Source organism: Typopeltis vanoorti, chromosome 10 (assembly GCF_054136105.1).
Source record: "Typopeltis vanoorti isolate ZY-2024b chromosome 10, IOZ_Tvanoo_1.0, whole genome shotgun sequence".
Taxonomy (NCBI): Eukaryota; Metazoa; Arthropoda; class Arachnida; order Uropygi; family Thelyphonidae; genus Typopeltis; species Typopeltis vanoorti.
Window position 1 is genome coordinate 68,271,558 of NC_143558.1, and position 22,443 is coordinate 68,294,000.

Below are 22,443 nucleotides of genomic sequence, written 5' to 3' on the forward strand. Positions count from 1 at the left end.
GATTCTTCCTTTCTTCTCCCTCTTGCCCATGCATGACACTAATGTGCTATAGGTCTGTGGCCTTTTCATGTAGATAATCAATATGGGCAAAAATAAATGGTTGCTAGTTTAATATGGCCAAGTGTTAGGTCACTTTTGGAAGAGATCGGAAGCTGTGTATTATATTGATGGAACTAAATTTCAAGAAATGGATGAGGCTAGGGATTTGGGTGTGATTGTGGACAGGGAGTTGACGTTTAGAGGGCATATTGCAAAGGTAACCAAAACAGCACATCAGATTATGTGGTTGTTGAAGAATACACTGACAATCTTGGATAGAGAGAGACTACTGTAGTCATCTGGACTACTGTGCACACAGATCTAGACTCCTGATTTCTGTGAGGATGAAGAAGTTGTGGGGAGGATCCAGAGAAAAGTGACAAATATTGTGGCAGGTCAGTTGAATTCTCCCTATGGGAATAGATTTACAATTTGTAGGCTTCAAAAATTAGCTGATAGGCAAAAAAAGAGGAGACATGATAGACGCATTTAAGTTATTAAAGGAATTTTATAGGATTGACACTGAAGACTTTTTTTCAGAACATGTCAAGAAGGGAGAGAACAAGGGATCACCTGTATAAGTTGTTTAAGAGTGTGGTTAGCAAGGATGTTAACACAAGATTTTTTTCTTGGAAGGTGGAAGGGGTTGCCAGAAATGGTTGCACATTCTTAATCAGTGAATGAGTTTAAGGTGAGGTATGATAAGTATTGTGTGAATAATATGAGTCTTCTGACTCCATGGGGATGCCTGTACAATAATAATAATAATAATGATTGTTCATATGTAAGTGATTTTTTTTTCTTTTTTACTGGAGATCAGGTTACAGTTAGCAGGTGACAGTATCTGATCTTTTATGATGCACCTATCTTAACAAGAAGCAGCATAGCTTGTGTTTGCGTATCTATGTATGTGGTGAATGATAATGATGGTATTGATATATAGACCAAAATATTCAGCAGTTAAGTTTATATTAAGTATTGTTTAAATGTGGGAGTAGTCCTCATAATAAAAATTATGGAAGCTACTTTTTACAGTTAATATGGTTATTAATTATTTTATATATTGGATTTCTTCTTTATAATTATATTTACTAATTTTTATCTCATAAATCATTTGTTTTTGTTATTAAAATTCTTAATTTTATATTTATAGGAAAAAAAATGGAAAATACGCTATTTACCTCTAAACAAGCTGAAACCTGTTCCAAGGTAAAGAAGTGTATACAATATTTCAAATTAGTAAATTCAAATTATTTACATTGAAAACTTCTGCTAAGATGAATAAATAACCATCTCCTATTTTGAAATAATTTTGCAGTATTTTAAAAACACTGATTAGACAAAATGTTTAAATTTTTATGAATGATTAATTAACTAAAAAAGTAATCTATAATTAAGAGTTGTTTATATATTTTGCATGTCCTTTAAATGGTGTAATCTGAAAAGATCACAAATGAAACTAAACATTTAAAAGAGCTTTATTGCAGGTTTGTTTTTCAATATTATAAGTGTATTACTTCTGTTGAAGCCTATGAGAATGATGGCTTGATTAAAATTTAAAAAAAAAAATTCAAATGTATATAATTGTGAATAAGACAAAACATTTTATTCAATAATTTCCCCAATCCTCTGTTTATGGTTGTGTATGTGTGTCTTCCTCATTTCACTCAACATGGTAATTACATGTTTATCCTAAGGAAATGCTTGTGCATTTTATTGCATTGGAGAGTTCTTGAAGAAATTTGAAGAGCATAATAAATGTATTATAGATTAAAAGTTCCTTTTATTCATAAACTAATGAGGATATAATAGTGAGCATGATAAGTATAAAAAATCTCATGTTGTTATAAATTACTAATTATATTAGATTTTTACGGTATTATATATATATATTATGTTGCCATCTTTACTTATGCGTGTGTGTGTGTGTGTGTGTGTGTGTGTGTGTGTGTGTGTGTGTGTGTGTGTGTGTGTGTGTATATATATATATACATACATATATACAATAATAAAATATTGCTTACTGATTGCAATTCTACAGAGAATGTAACTTTTGTTAGATTTCTTTAGCAGGATGAAAAAGAATAACTTTACATACAGGAATATATCTACTGTACATATACAATGGGATCAAAATTAAAGTATCCCTAAATATGAGACATTTTATTTGGATTTATTATTGGACCATAATTCTTTATAAATATATGTATACAATCGTCCTGGTTTCTTCAGGACAAGAAATGGGTACACTAACATTAAATGCTAAAAAAATAATGCAGTAATGACAGTAAAATTAACATCCATGCTCCATGCTCTTAATGTCATGCGTCATTTCAATTTGAATTAATTTTATTGTTGTTACTGCATTCTTTTTTTAGCATTTAATGTTAGTGTACCCATTTCTTGTCTTGAAGATGCCAGACAGCCTTAAGCTAGTGAAACTTGTAGACGATTGTATACATATATTTATAAAGAATCATGGTCCAATAATAAATCCAAATAAAATGTCTCATATTTAGTATAAAAGGACCAAATATTAAGTGAAAATGAATAAAGTATCCCTGTTTAAAGGCCTTTCATTCAGTGATCCAAACGTTGTGAAACTTTGCAGGAATATATATTGTGTCATGCTGAAGCGATAGATCTACAAAAGACAAACTGTCACTTCTATCATTAGCTGGCATTTACTAGATACCGTGTGAATCTGACATACTTTTGGAGATAGGCTGTTCTGTGAAAAAAAGAATTAATAAACATCAGTATTATATTGAATACATGAAACCTGAAAAGTCTGGTCTGGCACAACATAGCATTGAAGCTATACACAGTATCTGGTGGAATGTAGCTCGTCTTCTTCATAGAAGCAGTTTTAAATATGAAAGCCTTTTCAAAGAAAGTTGTGGAGCCCTTTTACATCGGCAAAATCTGAATCAGAATGATTCTCTCTCTCTCTCTCTCTCCCCCCCCCCCAAAAGTTTGAGAAATTCTTATTTTATATAACCATCAAAAATAGTTTTTAATAATATTATTTATTAATATTAAGTTCTAGCATGTTTTTAATTGGTAAACCACCAACTTCTGTATGTATTCTTAAATTCTTGAATGTATTCTTGAATTTCTTTGATTTGCTTGTTTCTATGCTGATGATGTATTGTTATTTTCAGTATGAAATATCTATATGAATGATAATTACAGCATATGAAATTCATGGATTTTAGTGTTATATATATACAGGGCCGGTGGAAGCGTGCCTGATGATGTATTGTTATTTTCAGTATGAAATATCTATACTTTCATTTCATTAAAGTTGATTACTCTGGTTATCGTTCAATTTATTGTTTATAATTTACTGCCTACTACTAATGGCTCATGAAAAAAAAGTTAAACAAGTTTGAGCGCTGTTAGTAGTTGGAAGGGGCTGTTCTTTCGATGCTGTTGGCACACTCTCCCTCGATGAGTCTTTGGACTCCCTGGAGGTGTCACATAATAATAATAATAACAGGCCAATCTGTAGTTGAACTACACTACTATGCAACTAGATTATGAAGTTGTTGGTGAAGGGAAAAATGCAGAATGCATTTTGTAAACATTAAGAATATACATGCATTTGTTAAAAGATATTTTGTAAATAAACTTCTTAATAAAGAATGATAATTACAGCATATGAAATTCATGGATTTTAGTGTTTTATATGTATATATATATACAGGGCCTGTGGAAGCGTGCCTGTAGGGCCTGCATTGCAGGTGGTCGCCACTACAAGGTGGGTGCCGTTTCGAAGTGTTAGTATGAAGTTTCATTAGTATGAAGACAAAAATAAAAATAAATAAAATAAATTGCCATTTGTTTGGGGACGCCCATTTCAGCTTTGCAGGCAGGCGACGTCCAGCCTAGCACTGGCCCTGATATATATATATAAACATAAGCATATTTTTTTTCTGAAAAAAAAATTTATGTATGTTACATTTTTTTAGTGACATTGAAATAGCTCGAGCACAAAAGCCCAAGAACATTTCTGATCTTGCTGATGAAATTGGTATTTTGCCTCATGAAGTCAGTTTATTTGGCAACTTGAAGGCAAAAATTTCCCTGTCTGTTTTAGAACGCCTAAAAAATCAGAAAGATGGAAAATATATTGTTGTCACTGGGTAATGCTATTTTCTTTACTAATTTTTACTTGAGACAAAATATTTGAATAATCTCCCAAACATATTTTGTCTAAATTAAATTTCATTTTTCTTGTATTATATCAGTTTTAATTTTTTAATATAACCAATGAGAACTATATTTTAATTCATAAAATAAGAGTCATTATTTGCATATTATTTATTTAGGACTTTTATTATAACCCTATTAACTGTTTACAGTAAAACTGCTTTTTCTCCTGTCACAAATAAAAAACAAAATTCCAAGAGTATCCACTACCATTTACTTAAATTCTAATTTCCACCATTCTGTTTTCTAGTGGTGACAAGAACTCTAGTTCATTTTTAATTACATACTCAGGTTAAATCCTGCAGTTTATATAACAGAATGTCTATATGATCTAATGAAATTCATTATTACTAAAATTCAATCCTTTCTTTCTTATGTTTCGTACCATAACATTTTTTTCATTTGTTCTTATTTTTAGTGAGACTCAAATCTTCAGATATCATCGTCATCACCATCATCATCAAATTCCTCATATATACTCTCAAGGGGTTGTAGATTATTATGATAGTACCACATGACAACTTTACATTATTACTGATTTACTATGAATGATTTCCTCCAAATTAGTTTGTTATTTGGAGAGTATGAAAGTTCCATTGGACAGTGGTGGTGGTAGAGTGCAGACATCAAACTATAGACCAGTTTGTATTTCTCCTGTAGGTGTTAATGGAGAAATTAGTGAGAGATCGTATACAAATTTGGGCAGATGAGGGCAGTATTATTTCTGAAGGTCAGCATGGATTTGTTATGCATTCTTCTTTCAGTAATTTGCTTGCTTATAATAATAAATTGAAAAGCATAGTTGAAAGGGAGAGGGTGTATACTGCCATATTTTTGAATTCTGTAAAGGCATTTGATAGTATACCAAAAGTTGCAACGCTTGGGGTTGGTTAGATATCAGGTTAATGAATTGGATTGGAAATTGGCCATCTGATAGATAGAGAGTTGTGTACAAGGAAGTAATGGAAGCAGAAGGTCGCAAATGGGGTTCCACAGGGCTTGGTACTGAGACTTTTGCCTTTATGTCAGTGATATTGTTACTGGGTTGCAAGGAGATATTCAGTTATTTGCAGATGATGTGACAGAATCTTGGAATGATTATTAGTAATAGTGCCAGTGTGGTATCTCTTCATGAGAATTTAAATAAGCTAGACAGATGGGCAAATGAATGGGGATATCAGTTTAATGCAACTAAATGCAGGGTCTTGAAATTTGTGAATCCACCAATGGGAGACTGCATACTCTATTGGTGGAACTATATTAGAGGAAGTGAGGAGGCAAGGATCATGGGGTGAGTGTCCATAAACATTTGAAGTTTAAGACACATATTGTGCAAAGATGATGAAGGTAATCCAGAAGATTGCTGTGATATTAAGGACTTTGACCAGTAGAGCTAAAAGAATAGTGATACCATTTCATAAAGCATAACCAGACCACATCTGGATTATTATACTCAGATCTTATCAACAGGATTTAAAGAGGGTACAGAGGCAGATAACAAAATTGATATTAGGACTGTACAATGTTGGTTATGAGGATAGACTCAGGACATGCAAACTACAGAATTTGGCAGAATAGAAGATGAAAAGGTGATATGATTGAGACATTTAAAATGTTGAGGGGGTATTTACAGGATTAAAACTAGGGAGATTTTTCATATAGTAGAACAAGGGGAAGAAACAAGATCAAAAGACCATCTCTGGAAGTTGTGAAAGCAGGTGTGAGTAGGAGGGTGAGAAGTGACTTTTTTTTACATGGAGGTTGGTTGGACCAATGAATTCATTGCCTGATCAAACAGTGAGATCAGGAATGATAAATGAGTTTAAGGACTGGTATGATAGACTGTATATTGTCTAAGATGGCCCTCCTGCAGTCTCTTCAGATTGTATTTTTAGAAAATCCTTGCTATTTGTTGAGAAGTCCCTTTAAGGTAGGGTATGAAAATCCTCTTAACATCAGAGCATAATCAAGCTGAAGGATGATAATTTTTGATTATTTTCTGGATGGTGATTTCTTTATATTCATTAGATGACACCGTGATTCTTATTTTATTTAATTCTTCAACTGTACACCTTCTGTGTACGACTTTTGATAATGCTTATCTTTTGTGAAGGTGGATAGATATACCTGCCAGTGAAGGAAAGGCTTCCTGTAAATGGAAAATTCAGTATTGCTTGTAGAGTTATGGATTATTAAGTTACCCAGAGAGGGAAGGCTGTTGTTAGATTCACATTCAATGATGAGCTTGATGTCAATGTATAAGGAGTTTATTCTATCCAAAAACTGAAGTAATTCTGTTTTAGAGTGGACCAGACCACAAAGATATCATTAACAAAACATAGCCAAATATGAGGCTGAGGAAAAATGGTGCTAAAAAAAGTTTTCATTTCCAAATGCTCCATGAAGTAATCATCCAAAGCAGGTGAGATAGAACTACCCATGGCTATATTTGCTATTTGCTTATACAATTTATTCTGACATGTGGAGTATTGTACACTGTAAATTTAAACAATTTAATGCCTTCAGGGAAATCATCTTGTAAATAAAAAGTGAAGAATTTCTTGGAGCAGCATGTTTGAAAATACAGAAATAAACCACATCAAAAGACACATTAATTTCAGAGTCCAGCAAACAAATATCTTTAATTTTCTAGTTGAAGTCAAGCTGTTTTTGATATATGAGTTGGTTGACCATAATGAAGTATAAACAGATTGCCCTAATCTTAATTGAATAGGCTGCTTACCTATATTACTTTCCAAGTTTTGGAAAGTAATCACCATAAATTGTTCATAATCTTTTGGTTTTTAATTTTAATTTATTATTATTATTATTATTATTATTATTATTATTATTATTAAGAGAGTCTCCAAGAAGTCAGGAACTCATCAAAGGAGACCACATATTACCTGCTCTAACTGCCTTATCTGGTCTGGAATTCATTTACATTGCTGGCACACTCACCACCTCCAATGAAAATCCATTCCAATCATGCACCACTCTATGAGAGAAAAATCTAGCTCTCATCCCTTCTTGATACATTCATTTTCGACTTCCAAGGCTGCCACTCGTCCTCCCCCCCCCTCTTTCTCCTGTTTGCTAGTGTCTGCAGTCCACAAATTCTTAATCTATCTTATAATCTGTATTCCATAATTCCAATATCATTTTTAACATTCTCCTTTGAACTCTCTCCACTGTACCAGAATCATCATCATGGAAACCAGGAGATCAGACCTGCGCACAGTAGTCCAAGTGAGGTCTTATCAGGGCCTTGCAAAGAGACAAAACAACCCTTCTCTTTTCATGTTAAGGTTCGTTTCAGTATTGCAATTATCCTCTGAGTTGTATTTGCAATCTTTGTAATATTTCCCTTTAACTTCAATTTCCTTTTTTTTTCAATTTTTTACTAAAACTCCAAAATCCTTAGCTGAATCCCAAAAATGTAATATGACATTGGATATCTCATCACACCAAAGTGCATTACATTAGTAAATGTAAACAATTTACATTTACTAGTGTAAATGTAAAATCGTTTACATAAAGACTCTAAATGGACAGCATTGGGAAGTTTTAGAGAGGTTTTAGGTGTGCCACCAGAGACATGCGAACTGTATTATAAAGATGAGCAGAATTTGGGAGTAACTGGATGGGTGAAAAATAGCATCTTGAGCAGAAGAGAATATCCAGTTTTTTAGAGACATTTATGTGATGTGCTTATGCCAGGAGAGACTGGAGGTAAATGTTAGTCAAAGCAGAGAGACCTGATCCTGTCTCGTGATTTGTGTATTACTGGAGTTAAGAGTACGTGAGCTGAAATCTTTTAATGGAGTGTACTATTGTTAGCAGAGCTGTGAATAGGATTAGTGGGAATTGAGAGTGAGTTATCTATGCATTGGCATTTATGCATCTGCATAGGAGAAAGAGGATAGGTGAGAGAAAGGAGCTCTGAAACACTCCTGCATTGGTGACAAAGCTTAAAGAGAGTGAGCCATCCATAATTGCATTCACTGAACAAACCAGAGAGAAAGTTGGCTACCCAGTACAGAGGATGGCAGGTAGACTGAAGGATGACAATTTGCTTAGCAGACTTTGATGCCAAAGGTAATCAAAAGCTCTGGAACTAAGAGTGACCACACGGTTCTTCGAACCTTTCCAAGGCATGTGTCCAGTGATGGTTAATGTAGGTAAAAGGTCAGCTTTGAATCTAGATTGGTGGAATCTATATGGTAATCACTGATTAACTAGTGGGCTTCCAGGCAGTAGAGAAGTTGACTGTTGGTGACTTTCTTCATTATTTTTAAACAGATTGATGGTGATTGGTCAGTAGTTTGACAGTAGACTATTAACTTTATTTATTTTTATTTTTATTCAATAAGCTGTATATATATATATGCTTTCTTTCTTTCATATGTTGGCATAAGTGCCAGCTAAGTACACAGGATTGTAGAGATGATACAGGAGACAGGTGTTAGTTGTTCTGGAGCACAATGTTCAAGTACAATTTGGGAGATGCAGTTGGAACCAAAAGTCTTTTTAGTATCTAAGTTTTTTATTATTCTTCTGATGTTATTTTGCTGGAAAATCACAGGAGGCATATGGTGCTCAGTGGCTGATATGGCAGGTGACAATTATTTGTCATCTATGTAAGAATTTGAGGAAAAAAGTGATGCCAAGAGGGGGGGTCATCTTTATCTGTAGCTGCTGTAAGAGTGATGACATCTAGATGCGAGAAAGAAAGGCAGAAGTACAGATGAGCAGATATTGCATCTAATGGCCTTTGTTAGGAACAAGAAGATATGGCTTCCATTTGGATAGCAAATGAGTTTTCTACTATTAGCCTTTTTGAAGTTAGATTTGGATTTGCTGATGATTGTTTTGAATCAGTTGCATGCTTTGGCATGGACCTTATGAAGCTGGGGTTATTGATGCAAGCCACTTGCTCTAAGCCGAGTTTTTTTTTGCTTCGATTGTTTGGGTTCACTTTTTCTTGAACCTGGACTAAGAAAGTAAATGAGGATTTTGTGTACAATGGAGAATGAAGGCCTACATCCCAGTAAGGATCATTTCTGTGACTCACTCAGAGCAGGTGTTTGGATCATAAGAACAGAAGCAATTATCAGACCATGGAAGGGAAGAGTTGAAGTTCTGAAGGACATGAGGTTGAAAATGGAGGAGGTTCTGTGAGAAAGGAGACTTGCACAAGATTGATGAATTACCAAGAGAAGAGGTGACCTTTATGGCATATCTGGAAAGAGAATGGATTAGAAAGAGATCAAGGATATCAGGAGTGTGGAGGAGGTTATCAGAATTTTGATTTGTAGATATATGATTTGTGTTAGGTCGCTATTCGTAGCAAAATCTTCTAAATCCTGTCCAGCTTGGTCAGTACTGTTGTAAAACAGGAGCCATTTGGCATGGTGAACATTAAGATTACCTAAGAAGACTTCATTGGATGGCTGAATTACAGAAGATTGAGCTTCATGGATAGGAAATGAAGAGGCCAGATTGGCTTTTGAAGTGTAAGACCAATAAATACAGAAGATGAATGTTACTTAATGGGTTAAGGAAACTTTGAACAAGAGGAATCCTAAATTAAACATTCTCTAGACATAGGTGGAATATGGTTGATGCCAGGAGGTGAGCCTTATCTTGCCTGTAAGTGATGATGCATGTCATTCATGTTGTTAATGTCATGGATGTTGGTAAAGTGGATAGAATCAGCTTCAATAGATAAAAAAACAGCAAAACTTAATAGATAGTGGAGGTTCCCTTATCTCCAACCAGAGGCTAAGTTAAAAGACTGATACAAATTTTTAATTAATACTGAAGAGTAATTTAAAAGACATGCCTGGTTATATATTTTTGGAAGGTGAGGATGACAAAATATTTAGAGCCAAACTTGATTGACCTAGGAACATGCAGTAAGAGAATGGTGTTGGTTATGATGCATAAATAAAACAAGGTGAATGATGAATAAAATGGTCTATGGAATTTGAAAAGGAAATTTTTGAAAACTTAAAATTTAAAGACCAAAAAAAAGGAGCCAACTAGTGAAATATATATAGGACCAGCAGTATGATGGTAGTGCTGGCTATTTCAAGAAAAGATGATAAATGGTACAAAACTGACTATGAGCTGTTGTGTGGTTTAAGATTTTGTATTAAGAGAAATTTGGATGGTTTAAGAGTAATGGAGGAGTTATTTATTTTGTTTAATTGCCAGGAAGGCATAATTGGATAGGATCTTTTTGCATTTATATTTAAATCTAAAGACATTTAAAAGTTTATTTTTTCACTTGGTTAGAGTATAATAAAATTAGTTTAATCCTTTATCCAAGTGTGAGCAAACAAAGTTTGCGCCTGAAGTATCTTGTTGTTAATGTCATGGATGTTGGTAAAGTGGATAGAATCAGCTTCAATAGATAAAAAAACAGCAAAACTTAATAGATAGTGGAGGTTCCCTTATCTCCAACCAGAGGCTAAGTTAAAAGACTGATACAAATTTTTAATTAATACTGAAGAGTAATTTAAAAGACATGCCTGGTTATATATTTTTGGAAGGTGAGGATGACAAAATATTTAGAGCCAAACTTGATTGACCTAGGAACATGCAGTAAGAGAATGGTGTTGGTTATGATGCATAAATAAAACAAGGTGAATGATGAATAAAATGGTCTATGGAATTTGAAAAGGAAATTTTTGAAAACTTAAAATTTAAAGACCAAAAAAAAGGAGCCAACTAGTGAAATATATATAGGACCAGCAGTATGATGGTAGTGCTGGCTATTTCAAGAAAAGATGATAAATGGTACAAAACTGACTATGAGCTGTTGTGTGGTTTAAGATTTTGTATTAAGAGAAATTTGGATGGTTTAAGAGTAATGGAGGAGTTATTTATTTTGTTTAATTGCCAGGAAGGCATAATTGGATAGGATCTTTTTGCATTTATATTTAAATCTAAAGACATTTAAAAGTTTATTTTTTCACTTGGTTAGAGTATAATAAAATTAGTTTAATCCTTTATCCAAGTGTGAGCAAACAAAGTTTGCGCCTGAAGTATCTTGTTGTTAATGTCATGGATGTTGGTAAAGTGGATAGAATCAGCTTCAATAGATAAAAAAACAGCAAAACTTAATAGATAGTGGAGGTTCCCTTATCTCCAACCAGAGGCTAAGTTAAAAGACTGATACAAATTTTTAATTAATACTGAAGAGTAATTTAAAAGACATGCCTGGTTATATATTTTTGGAAGGTGAGGATGACAAAATATTTAGAGCCAAACTTGATTGACCTAGGAACATGCAGTAAGAGAATGGTGTTGGTTATGATGCATAAATAAAACAAGGTGAATGATGAATAAAATGGTCTATGGAATTTGAAAAGGAAATTTTTGAAAACTTAAAATTTAAAGACCAAAAAAAAGGAGCCAACTAGTGAAATATATATAGGACCAGCAGTATGATGGTAGTGCTGGCTATTTCAAGAAAAGATGATAAATGGTACAAAACTGACTATGAGCTGTTGTGTGGTTTAAGATTTTGTATTAAGAGAAATTTGGATGGTTTAAGAGTAATGGAGGAGTTATTTATTTTGTTTAATTGCCAGGAAGGCATAATTGGATAGGATCTTTTTGCATTTATATTTAAATCTAAAGACATTTAAAAGTTTATTTTTTCACTTGGTTAGAGTATAATAAAATTAGTTTAATCCTTTATCCAAGTGTGAGCAAACAAAGTTTGCGCCTGAAGTATCTTCAGGACTAGGGTAAGGTGATACACACCAGGGCAACTCGTTGTAAAGGTGGAGAAAGCTACCAACACTCCTATCTCAGTATCTCCTATAATGCAAAACACATCTCCTTGCGGATATGTCTAATGTTATGCATTAAAGGAAGGGCCACTACCCAGACTAGTTTCGACCTTTATTGAGGTCTCTTCAGTGGGAGCCAGGCCCTAGTGGAAATACCAGGCAGAAGCATTAGCAGGTCATCTCTACCTATAGGAGTTGCCAAATGGTGTGCCACCCTTTTTTAATAAATTACTCTGGATTTAGAGAAAGATGTTGAAAGTTTATTTTTTCACTTGGTTAGAGTATAATAAAATTAGTTTAATCCTTTATCCAAGTGTGAGCAAACAAAGTTTGCGCCTGAAGTATCTTCAGGACTAGGGTAAGGTGAAACTTTCAACATCTTTCTCTAAATCCAGAGTAATTTATTAAAAAAGGGTGGCACACCATTTGGCAACTCCTATAGGTAGAGATGACCTGCTAATGCTTCTGCCTGGTATTTCCACTAGGGCCTGGCTCCCACTGAAGAGACCTCAATAAAGGTCGAAACTAGTCTGGGTAGTGGCCCTTCCTTTAATGCATAACATTAGACATATCCGCAAGGAGATGTGTTTTGCATTATAGGAGATACTGAGATAGGAGTGTTGGTAGCTTTCTCCACCTTTACAACGAGTTGCCCTGGTGTGTATCACCTTACCCTAGTCCTGAAGATACTTCAGGCGCAAACTTTGTTTGCTCACACTTGGATAAAGGATTAAACTAATTTTATTATACTAAAGACATTTATATTTAAAGATCTTTTTTGGTCTTTAAATCTTTAGTTTTCATAATTTTTCTTTTCAAAATCTGTAGTCCATTTCATTCATTATTTCCAATGATGGATCAAATTTTTCAGATTTTGCATCATTATCAACACCATTCTCTTACCACATGAGTGGAATGAAGAATCGTCAATCTTAGTCTTTTTGTCTATACATCAGGAGCAACATGAAACCTTAGTTTCAGAAAACCCAAATGGGTTTAAGTGGATGGCATGGGAGCAGCTTTCTTTTTTCATTTTTATTTATTTATTTATTTTTTTGACCATAGTGGTAAGTAGTCTGGCTTTTAATATGGAATCTTTCTATGAACAAATACATGATTGTTGATTTCGGCATATTTTTTTTTATAATAACATTATTTTCCTTTGATTAGGATAACACCTACACCTCTCGGTGAGGGCAAGAGCACTACAACAATGGGACTTTGTCAAGCTTTGGGATCACAGTTTCATAAAAATTCTTTTGCATGTGTACGGCAGCCATCACAAGGACCAATATTTGGTATTAAAGGTAAGTAAGTGAATAGGAAAAGGGAGTCTTTTAAAATTTTCTGTTTTTTGAATTCATTGAAAGATGTTATAAACAGAGGATAACCAGCCATATAAAGCCAATATAAAGATGTTTTCACTGAGCTCATCAGGTCTGGTACCCTGCCTATAACAGTAATTGTATAAGTTTAATGATAATTAATTACATCATAATAGGAAAAATAAACTCAATGTTTCTTATGTTAGCCAATGTTTTGTTTGATCCAAACATCATCTTTATAGATGCCAATACAGTTACTAATATGTAATATAATGAGTATGTAATGGAAATATTCACATTTTAATGAATTTAGAAAGAAATGGATTTAGTGTGATTCCCGAATCTAGAAACAGAAGTGGCCTAGATAAAGATCTTAAAATTATAGTCACATATTTTGGGTAATGCAATACACACTTTATCATCATCATCATCATCAAATTCCTGCCATGTACCCTCAAGGGGTGTACAGAATGTGATAGTACTACATAAAAAATTTACATCATTACTGACTTCCTATCTACAATTTTCCTCCAGATCAGTCTGTTACTTGTCAAGACTCCAATATTATCAGATCTTATATTTCTGTTGTCTAAGGCACTTTGTACCCTATCAAACCACCTATATCTTGTCTAAGGCACTTTGTACCCTATCAAACCACCTATATCTTGGTCTTCCTGGGTCGTTTTCCTGCCAACCTGGCAGAGAACACTTGTTTTGCCAATCTTTCCTTGCCCGTTCTGTTTAAATGACCATACCACCTGAGATTAGCTCTGCTAACGTATTCCTGGATGCTGACAATGTCAAGTTCTTTCCTAATATCCTCATTTTTTAATATGATATTGCCATTGATGCCATCTGTTCACGCCTCTAATCTTTCTCAGAACTCTCATATCTGCAGTCTCTAGTCTTTGGTCAAGTGTTTTACTTCTGACCCAGCTCTCAGATCCATAAATTAAAACTGGTTTGAACACTGTCTTGTATACAGCTAATTTAGTGTTCCGACTAATTTCTCTCTTATTCCATATGAATTTATTCAGCTGACTTCCTACTATACCAACTTTATTGATTCTGTTGTTCATTTCCATATTTAATTTACCATCTTCACTAAAATTCGTGCCCAAGTAGGTGAAATGTTTTACTTGTTCCACAGGTTCTCCATTCACAACATAGTTGACATTTTCAATGATTCTGCCTATTTTCATTGTCTTTGTCTTTTTATTGCTGACCTTCATATGATATCTATTACAACAGTTATTCAATTTAGTCAAGGAATCTTGCAGACTCGTAGTGGATTTATTGATAAGTATAACATCATCTGCATGAAGCAAAGAGCTGACATTAACATCTCCAATTTTGATATCATGTTGAATATCACTTTCCTTCATAATGCGATCCATATAGATAATGAATAACAGAGGGGATAATGTACATTCTTTTCTCACACCAGATTTAACCTTAAACCATCTTCCTCTACTTCCTTCAATTCTAACTATTGACTTACAACTCAAATACAGACTAAGTATTGCTTGATATAATGCTCCTTTGACACCAATATAACTGTAGCATATTAAACAGCTTCTCTCTTGGTACCTTATCAGATGCCTTTTCCATATCTACAAAACTCAAATAGAGATCTTTGTTATATTCCCATGATTTCTCCACTGTTTGTTATAAAGTGAAGATCTGATCCTGACAGCCTCTATTTGGTCGGAATCCAGCGTGTTCTTCACTAAGCTTTTCTTCTACAATTCTTCTCAACCGTTTCTCAAGTATACTTGCATATATCTTACCAGGAACACTCAGTAGAGAAATACCTCTGAAATTCTCACATTCAGTTTTATTTCCCTTTTTATATATGGGTACTATTAGAGGTCTACTCCAATCATCGGGAATTCATCCCTCTGGCCAGGCCTTCTGAACTATGCAGTGCAGCCACTGCAAGAATTTTATACCAACATACTTCAGCATTTCTGGTTGAATATCATCTACTCCTGCTGCCTTTCCACATTTCAGGCATTTGATGGCTTTTTCTACTTCAAGTATGGATATGTATTCCTGACTGTATGCCTGTTGAGTGTTTTTTACCACTGTGCTATCACTGCTTGTTTCATTTAGCAATTTCTTGAAGTAATTACACCATACTTCAAGGATATCTTTTTCTCCTGTTTTCATGTCACCTTTATTATCTCTAACTCCTTTTACAGTACTCCTTCCTCCATTTCTAAGATTCTTCAATAACCTTCAAACTATTTTGCCACTTTCTTGATATTTATTTTTCTATGTTCTTGCCAAAGTCCTCCCATGACTTTTATTTAGCTAGTTTTACACAGTGTTTAGCATTCTTGTATTTGTCTCTGTATTCTCTAAGAGCACAAGCTGACTTATTTGCCAGGAACTTTTGATATGCTTTCTTCTTTTCCTTCACTGCCTCTTTATAACTTCCTGTGTCCACCATGGAGTTCTAATTTTTCTATCCTTGCAGACAACTTCACCACATGCCTCTCTAACTGAATCAATCAGTTCTTTCTTCAAGGCTTTCCACTGCATCTCCAAGGTTTGATTCCTGTTCTCAAACTCTTTCATTTTTTCTTCAATAATCTTTGTGTATTTTAGTCTACAGTTCACATCTGAGAGCTGCTCAACTTTTATTCGCTTTAAAACTTTCTTGCATGTTATTCTTTTCAATATGAAATTCAATTTTATCCTGCTCAAGACTAAATAGTGATCACTTCCAATTTCAAATCCTCTGTACACTTTGGTGTCCTGGACCAGGGAGAAAACATCACTATCAACAATAACATAGTCAATGAGACTTTTCTTATTCCTTGCCTCTTCTCTTCATGTGAATTTGTGCACATTTTTATGTTGTAACATGGTGTTAGTAATAACCAGTCCATGTCCTGAGCAGAAATCCAACAGATATTTGCCATTATTATTAGCATTGCTCTTTTCTCCAAATTTTCCCAAAATATTTTTAATGTCTCACAATCATTTCCTACTCTGCTATTTAGATCCCCAACAAGGACCAACTTTTCCTTTTTCATTGTGTCAGTTGGTTTTTCTAAAGCCTCAAAAAATTCCTCCACTTCTATCTTAGTAGAACCTTCTGTGGGACCATAGGCACAAATAAGTCTCATTGTCCAGGTCCCCATTCTCATATTTGCCCACATTACTCTACTTGAGACTGACTGCCATTCAAGAAGATTAGCCTCATAGTTAGTGTTGAATACAACTGCTACTCCTTCTTTTCCTTGATTGGCATTGCCTGAATATTAAATTTTGTATTTATTGCTCAGAAAGATCTCACCAGTTTTGGTCTTTTGTGTTTTAGTCATCCCAATTATGTCAATCTGGTACTTATCTAATTCCTCAGCTAGCTCCATTTCTTTGCCATTCAGGCTTCTTATGTTGATAGTACCGATCTTTAACTCTGGTGATGTTGAGTTGGGGTGTTTTTTCAGATTTGTTCCAGTAGCTGACTTTTCGCTGTTCGCCCTGGTTCACTGGTGAAAACAACTGGGGGGGCTTTGTTTAACTGGGCGATGCCCCAGCTAGCATGAAATTTTGTCATGTTGTACCATCATTTTATAATTTGGTTTAAGCCAATAAGAATTACAATTTGGTCGACTGAATCCCAAATTGCCAGCCCATCCTCGTTCGTTCAGTATCTAGGTAGATACTCAACAGGGTGCACCACGAGAAGGTGAGGATTGGACATTAGGTTAGAAGCCCTGGTTATGAAATTCCTATAAACAATTTTCCTCCAAATTATTCTGATATCCATCAGGACTGCACTCCAATAATGTCATATCTTATATTTCAATCTTTTAAGGTACTTCTAACTGCATCAGTTCACTTTGGTCTTGGTTTTCTTCCTCTTAGTCATTTCCTGCCATTCTATCAAGTACGTGTTTTGCTAACCTTTCCTTTCCCATTCTGTTTAGGTGACAATAGAGTGATGACAATGTCACCACCTGGATGAGCATATCACCCAGGTGGTGACATTGAAAAAGTGAAGGAACCATTAGTTTATACGTGAATAGTGATGAATGAAGTGGAGGTGACTAGTTTATTACAGAACCTTAATGAACACATCTGTGGGATTGGATGGTATACCGGCACGGGTCTTGCGTAAACGGCTAAAGAATTATCAATGCCCTTGACCATGTTGTTTAATCTGAGTCTCAGGTCTGGCTTAGTCCCAAAGGTGTGGAAAGAGGGGAAAATAGTTTCACTGCATAAAGGAGGATCCAAGACTACGGTTGCAAATTACCGACTGATCAGTATATCAGGAGTCGTTGTCAAGGTCTTAGAGAAAGTAGTCAAGGGAAAAATACAGGAATGGATTGATGAAAACGAGATACTGTACAGGGGACAGCATGGCTTTGTGAAGGGTAGATCATGCTTCAGTAACTTGCTCAAGTTTTATAACAAGGTGACGGCTGAACTGGATAAGGGAAATGGATTTACAGTGATACTGCTGGACCTGGCAAAAGCGTTTGACAGGATACCACATGGAATACTAATCCGTAAACTACAACATATGGGAATGGATATAGGGTTGGTGAGATGGATAGGTGGTTGGTTGATGGAGAGATATCAAAGAGTAGTTTATTCAGGAGTAGAGTCCAAAAGACGGCCTGTGACTAGTGGTGTGCCGCAGGGTTCTGTTCTTGGACCACTGCTGTTTAATCTGTTCATTAACAATATAGGGAAGGATCTAAGTGGAACAATTCATTTGTTCGCTGATGATGCAAAGTTGGGTAGGGCAATAGTGAATGCAGAAGATGTCAAAGTCTTGCAGGATGACTTAGATAGATTGGAGTTCTGGGCTAAGGAGAATGGATGTCAATTTAATGTGACAAAATGTAAGGTTATGCATTTTGGGGTGAAAAGATTAGCAACAGTATACCACATTGGTGGAACTGTACTCCAAGAGATTGATGAGGCCAGGGACTTGGGAGTGTTGTTGGATAAGGAGATGAAGTTTAGGGGGCACACTGCAAAAGTAGCTAAATCAGCTCATCAACTCACTTGGTTGTTGAAAAATACCTTGACGAGCAGAGACAAGCAAGTTATTGTACCTCTGTACCAAGCCTTGATAAGACCTCATCTCGATTACTGTGCCCAGATTTGGTCACCTCGGTTCCTTCTTGATGGGGAGGAGGTGGAGAGGATCCAGAGGCGAATGACTAAGATGATAACAGGTCTATGGAATGAACCATATGAGAACAGGTTGAAGATTTGTGGGTTGCAGAAACTAGTTGATAGGCGGAGGAGGGGAGATATGATTGAGACATTCAAATTGCTAAAGGGATTCTATAGGATTAATTCAGAGGATATTTTTGAGATCAGGACTGGTGGTGGGAGAACTAGGGGACACCTATGGAAGTTGGGCAAGAGTGTGGTTAGCAGAGGTGTTAGAGCTGGATTCTTTACTTTTAGAGTGGTAAATTAGTGGAATAAGCTGCCAGAGTCTGTTGTGGGTGCTATGACGGTGAACGAGTTCAAGACAAGGTATGATAGATACTGTGAGAATGTAATCGCATAGTTGTGTGGACATGATGTTTAGGGCCTCCCTCGATGAGTTTAAGGACTCCTGGAGTCGCCCGAAATAATAATAATAATAATAATAATAATAGTAGTAATAATAATGACATCTGTTCACTACCTAATTTTTCTTAGAGCCCTGATATCTGTAATCTCCAATCTTTGATTAACTGTTTTATTTCTAACACATGTCAGATTGGAAAGTTAAAATTGATTTGATTTGAACACTGTCTTGTATCGAGCTAGTTTAGTTTTGACTAATTTCTCTCCTGTTTTATATAAATTTATTCATCTGGCTCTCCACCATATCAATTTGTTCATTTTGCTGTTTGTTTCCACAATTTAATTTACCATCTTCACTAAAAATTGTGCCTAAACAGCTGAATTAATTTACTGTTTTTATAATTCCCCATTTCAAGATATAGTTCATGATTTCAAAGTTCTGGCCTAATTTCATTATCTTTGTCTCATTATTACTATTATTCTAGACTTCCATTTCCTCTGATGAAGTTGTTCAATCTAAGTCTCATCTCTGCAGGGTTCCAAGAGAGTGAAAAGAGAGTAAGATAGTACCATGCATAAAGGTGGCTCGATGACAGAGGTAGCAGACTACAGACCAATTAATATATTAGGAGTAGTTGTTAAAGTATGGGAAAAGTTGGTGAAAGGTAAAATACAACAGTGGGTGGATAGGGGTGCGATACTCTATAGTGGGTAGCACGGCTTTTTAAAGATTAGGTCTCTTAGTAACTTATTACACATTTTATAATAAAGCGAACAGCAGAATTGGGTAAAGGTAATGGCTACATCATGATACTTCTTGACTTTGCCAGGGCATTTGACAGAATACCACATGGAAAACTATTACAAAAACTGGAGACGATGGGAATGGATGTGAGGCTAGTAGCATGGATAGGAGAATGCTAATGAACAGATGCCAAGAGTAGTATATAGTGGAGTGGAGTCTAGGAGAAATGATAGTGACTAGAGTACCACAGGGCTCGGTACTAGGGCCACTACTCTTTAATTTATATATCAATGACATAGGGAAAGATTTAAGAGGGGATATTCAGTTGGTTGCTGATGATACAAAGTTGGGGAGAGCAATGGTTGATAAAGGTGATGTAGATATCCTGCAGGATGATTTAAATAAATTGGAATTATGAGCAAAGGATAATGAGTGTCAATTTAATGCTGCAAAACATAAGGTTATGCAGTTAGGGTTGAAAAGGTTGCATATGGTGTATCATATTGACAAGGCTAGGAACTTGGAGATAATGGTGGACATAGAGTTAATAGTTCAAAGGACATATTGCAAAATTTGGTATGTGAGGGGGGGGGGTTATGGTTTACTGGTTTCAATATTTTTTGGATTTTTTTTTGGAGGGGGGGGGGGCAGCCATTGGCTGAGAAAGTGTTAAGAATGTGGTTTATTTCTGTGGTTAGGGCATTGTCATTTGAACAGATAAGTTTAGCCCTGTTGTGTAGTGTCTTAATGACTCCATATTGCTGGTGAATGTATTATCAATTTAATACATTCACATGAATGGATTATTGGTGAATGTATCTGCCCGTATGGTGGGTTTTCTATAGACTGAGAAAACCAAGGTTCCATCAGGCTGGCAGTTGACTAGTGTGTCTAAGAAAGGAAGGCAGTTGTTTTTTTCTTCTTCCAGGGTGAATTTGATTCTGGGGTGTTGGTTGTTTAAGTGTGTTAGGAAGGAGAGGAGTGCATTGGAGCCATTCTTCGCTTTGTAGAATTTTCCTTGCCAAACAAAATAGCCTGAGTTCATTGTGAACTGAAATAGGGCTGTGATATTGGGAGGAAATTTAGCTTGGATTAGCTCTAAGGATTCTTTGAGTAGGACATTTGTGAATAAGGAGGAGACATCAAAACTGACCATTATGCCAGTGTGTTTGAGTGTAAGTTTTCTATGCTGGCTTTGAAGTGGGCTGAGTTTTTTTATGTATGAAGGTGTGTTGCCAGTATGGTATGAGAGAGCTTTGGCCAAATGTTTAGCTAGTTTGTATTTGGGGGAATCAATGCCATCCACTATGGGGCGTAATGGCACATTTTCCTTATGTATTTTTGGGAGTCCATGAATACTGGGGGGTATGGAGTTAAATGGTTTTAATTTGTTAGTGATTTCCACAGGCCAAGAAGTGACCTTAAGGAGCCTGTGGAGTTTTGTAATTTGTGAGCTGGTGGGATTGTACTTGATGGGGAGGTAAGTAGCCAGATCTAACACGATCCAAAAGGATTACACAGGTAAGCTGAAAGCTCTAGCTTTCAGCTTACCTGTGTAATCCTTTTGGTTAAGCAATACTGTGGTGTTTCCTTTATCAGCTTTGGTGATTATTATTTTCTTGTTTTTCTTTAATTCTAGTAGAGATTTAATTTCCTTACTGGGCATGTTGGCTTTTGGTGGTTTAGCTTTGGTCAGAACACGAGTCACATCCAGTGTAATATCATTGGTAACGTGGTTTGGAAGGCCTCGTATCTGGTGTTCAATTCGTATCATAATATCTTCAGCAGGTATTCTTCTGGGCACAATGGTGAAGTTGTGGCCACGTGCGAGGGCATTGAGTGCTTCAGGTTTCACACTAAATGACGAAAGGTTGACTACCGTTTCGGTAGGAAGTTGTGGTTTCAAGATCGAGTTCTTTTTTAAATTTTCAAATTTTTTGACATGTCGATCTCATACTTTTTTAAATTCTTTCTCCCGCTGCAGTGCACGAGATGTTATAAAATAGACCAAATTTTGTGGCTTAAGGTGCTTGAAAGGTCATCTTCGAGTGTCTGGATAGCTAAGTTAGCATCATTCAGGAAACGGCGAGTCATGGCGATTTGTTCCCTGAGCAAGGCTTGGCTGGCACGGTTATAAATATGAAGAGCCTTTTGTGAAGAGAAATGGTGCTTGAATTTGACACAGTTAGGAATTACCCGGCAGCGTTTTAGGAAGGCAAGACGATTCAATTGTCTTGATAGCTTTAACTTCATTTTACCATAATGGCGTGCTTTATGTGAGATATCATCTCCGTGGATTATCGTAATTCTCGTGGAAAGCTTAGACGTTGGTTATACATTTTTTACTAAATAATTTAAGGGAACTAGGATATACATTAAAATAAATTTTAATATACTTAAATATTTCGGCAACGTCACGTTGCCATTTCCAAGAAACTTAAGAACAAGACACGTGCATGCAGGCACAACAAACAGTAAGTGAGGAAGAAGCAGGAAGCTATTATTTCTCCTAAAGTCCTGATGGTGCCCCCTAGTGGGCAATGTTGGTATTCTTGGGCATTTGGGCTGAAGGTCTTCTGATGTAGGTTTTCCAAATTTGAGGCAGTCTCATGCAGCCAAATTTGTTGAGGTTTGGATTGTTTCTTAGGGCTGAAGCTGATTCCATGAAAAGCCTTTCATATTTGTATTTATTACAGTGTATTATCGTGGCTTTCTTCCACCGTATTCTATGGCAGGTATCCAGCGGATGGTCAGGAAGACC

The 22,443-nt window shown here is 35.5% G+C and overlaps 1 protein-coding gene across 1 annotated transcript in view; it reads left to right on the forward strand.

Annotated features, from left to right (window-relative positions):
* pug (pug C-1-tetrahydrofolate synthase, cytoplasmic) overlaps positions 1-22,443 on the forward strand; it is a 426,201-nt gene that overhangs the window by 186,404 nt on the left and 217,354 nt on the right. The window contains exons 11-13 of the mRNA XM_090399374.1: positions 1,193-1,248; positions 4,014-4,187; positions 13,230-13,366. Of these exons, the coding sequence (XP_090255500.1) occupies positions 1,193-1,248; positions 4,014-4,187; positions 13,230-13,366 (367 nt within the window). The remainder of the gene's footprint in view (positions 1-1,192; positions 1,249-4,013; positions 4,188-13,229; positions 13,367-22,443) is intronic.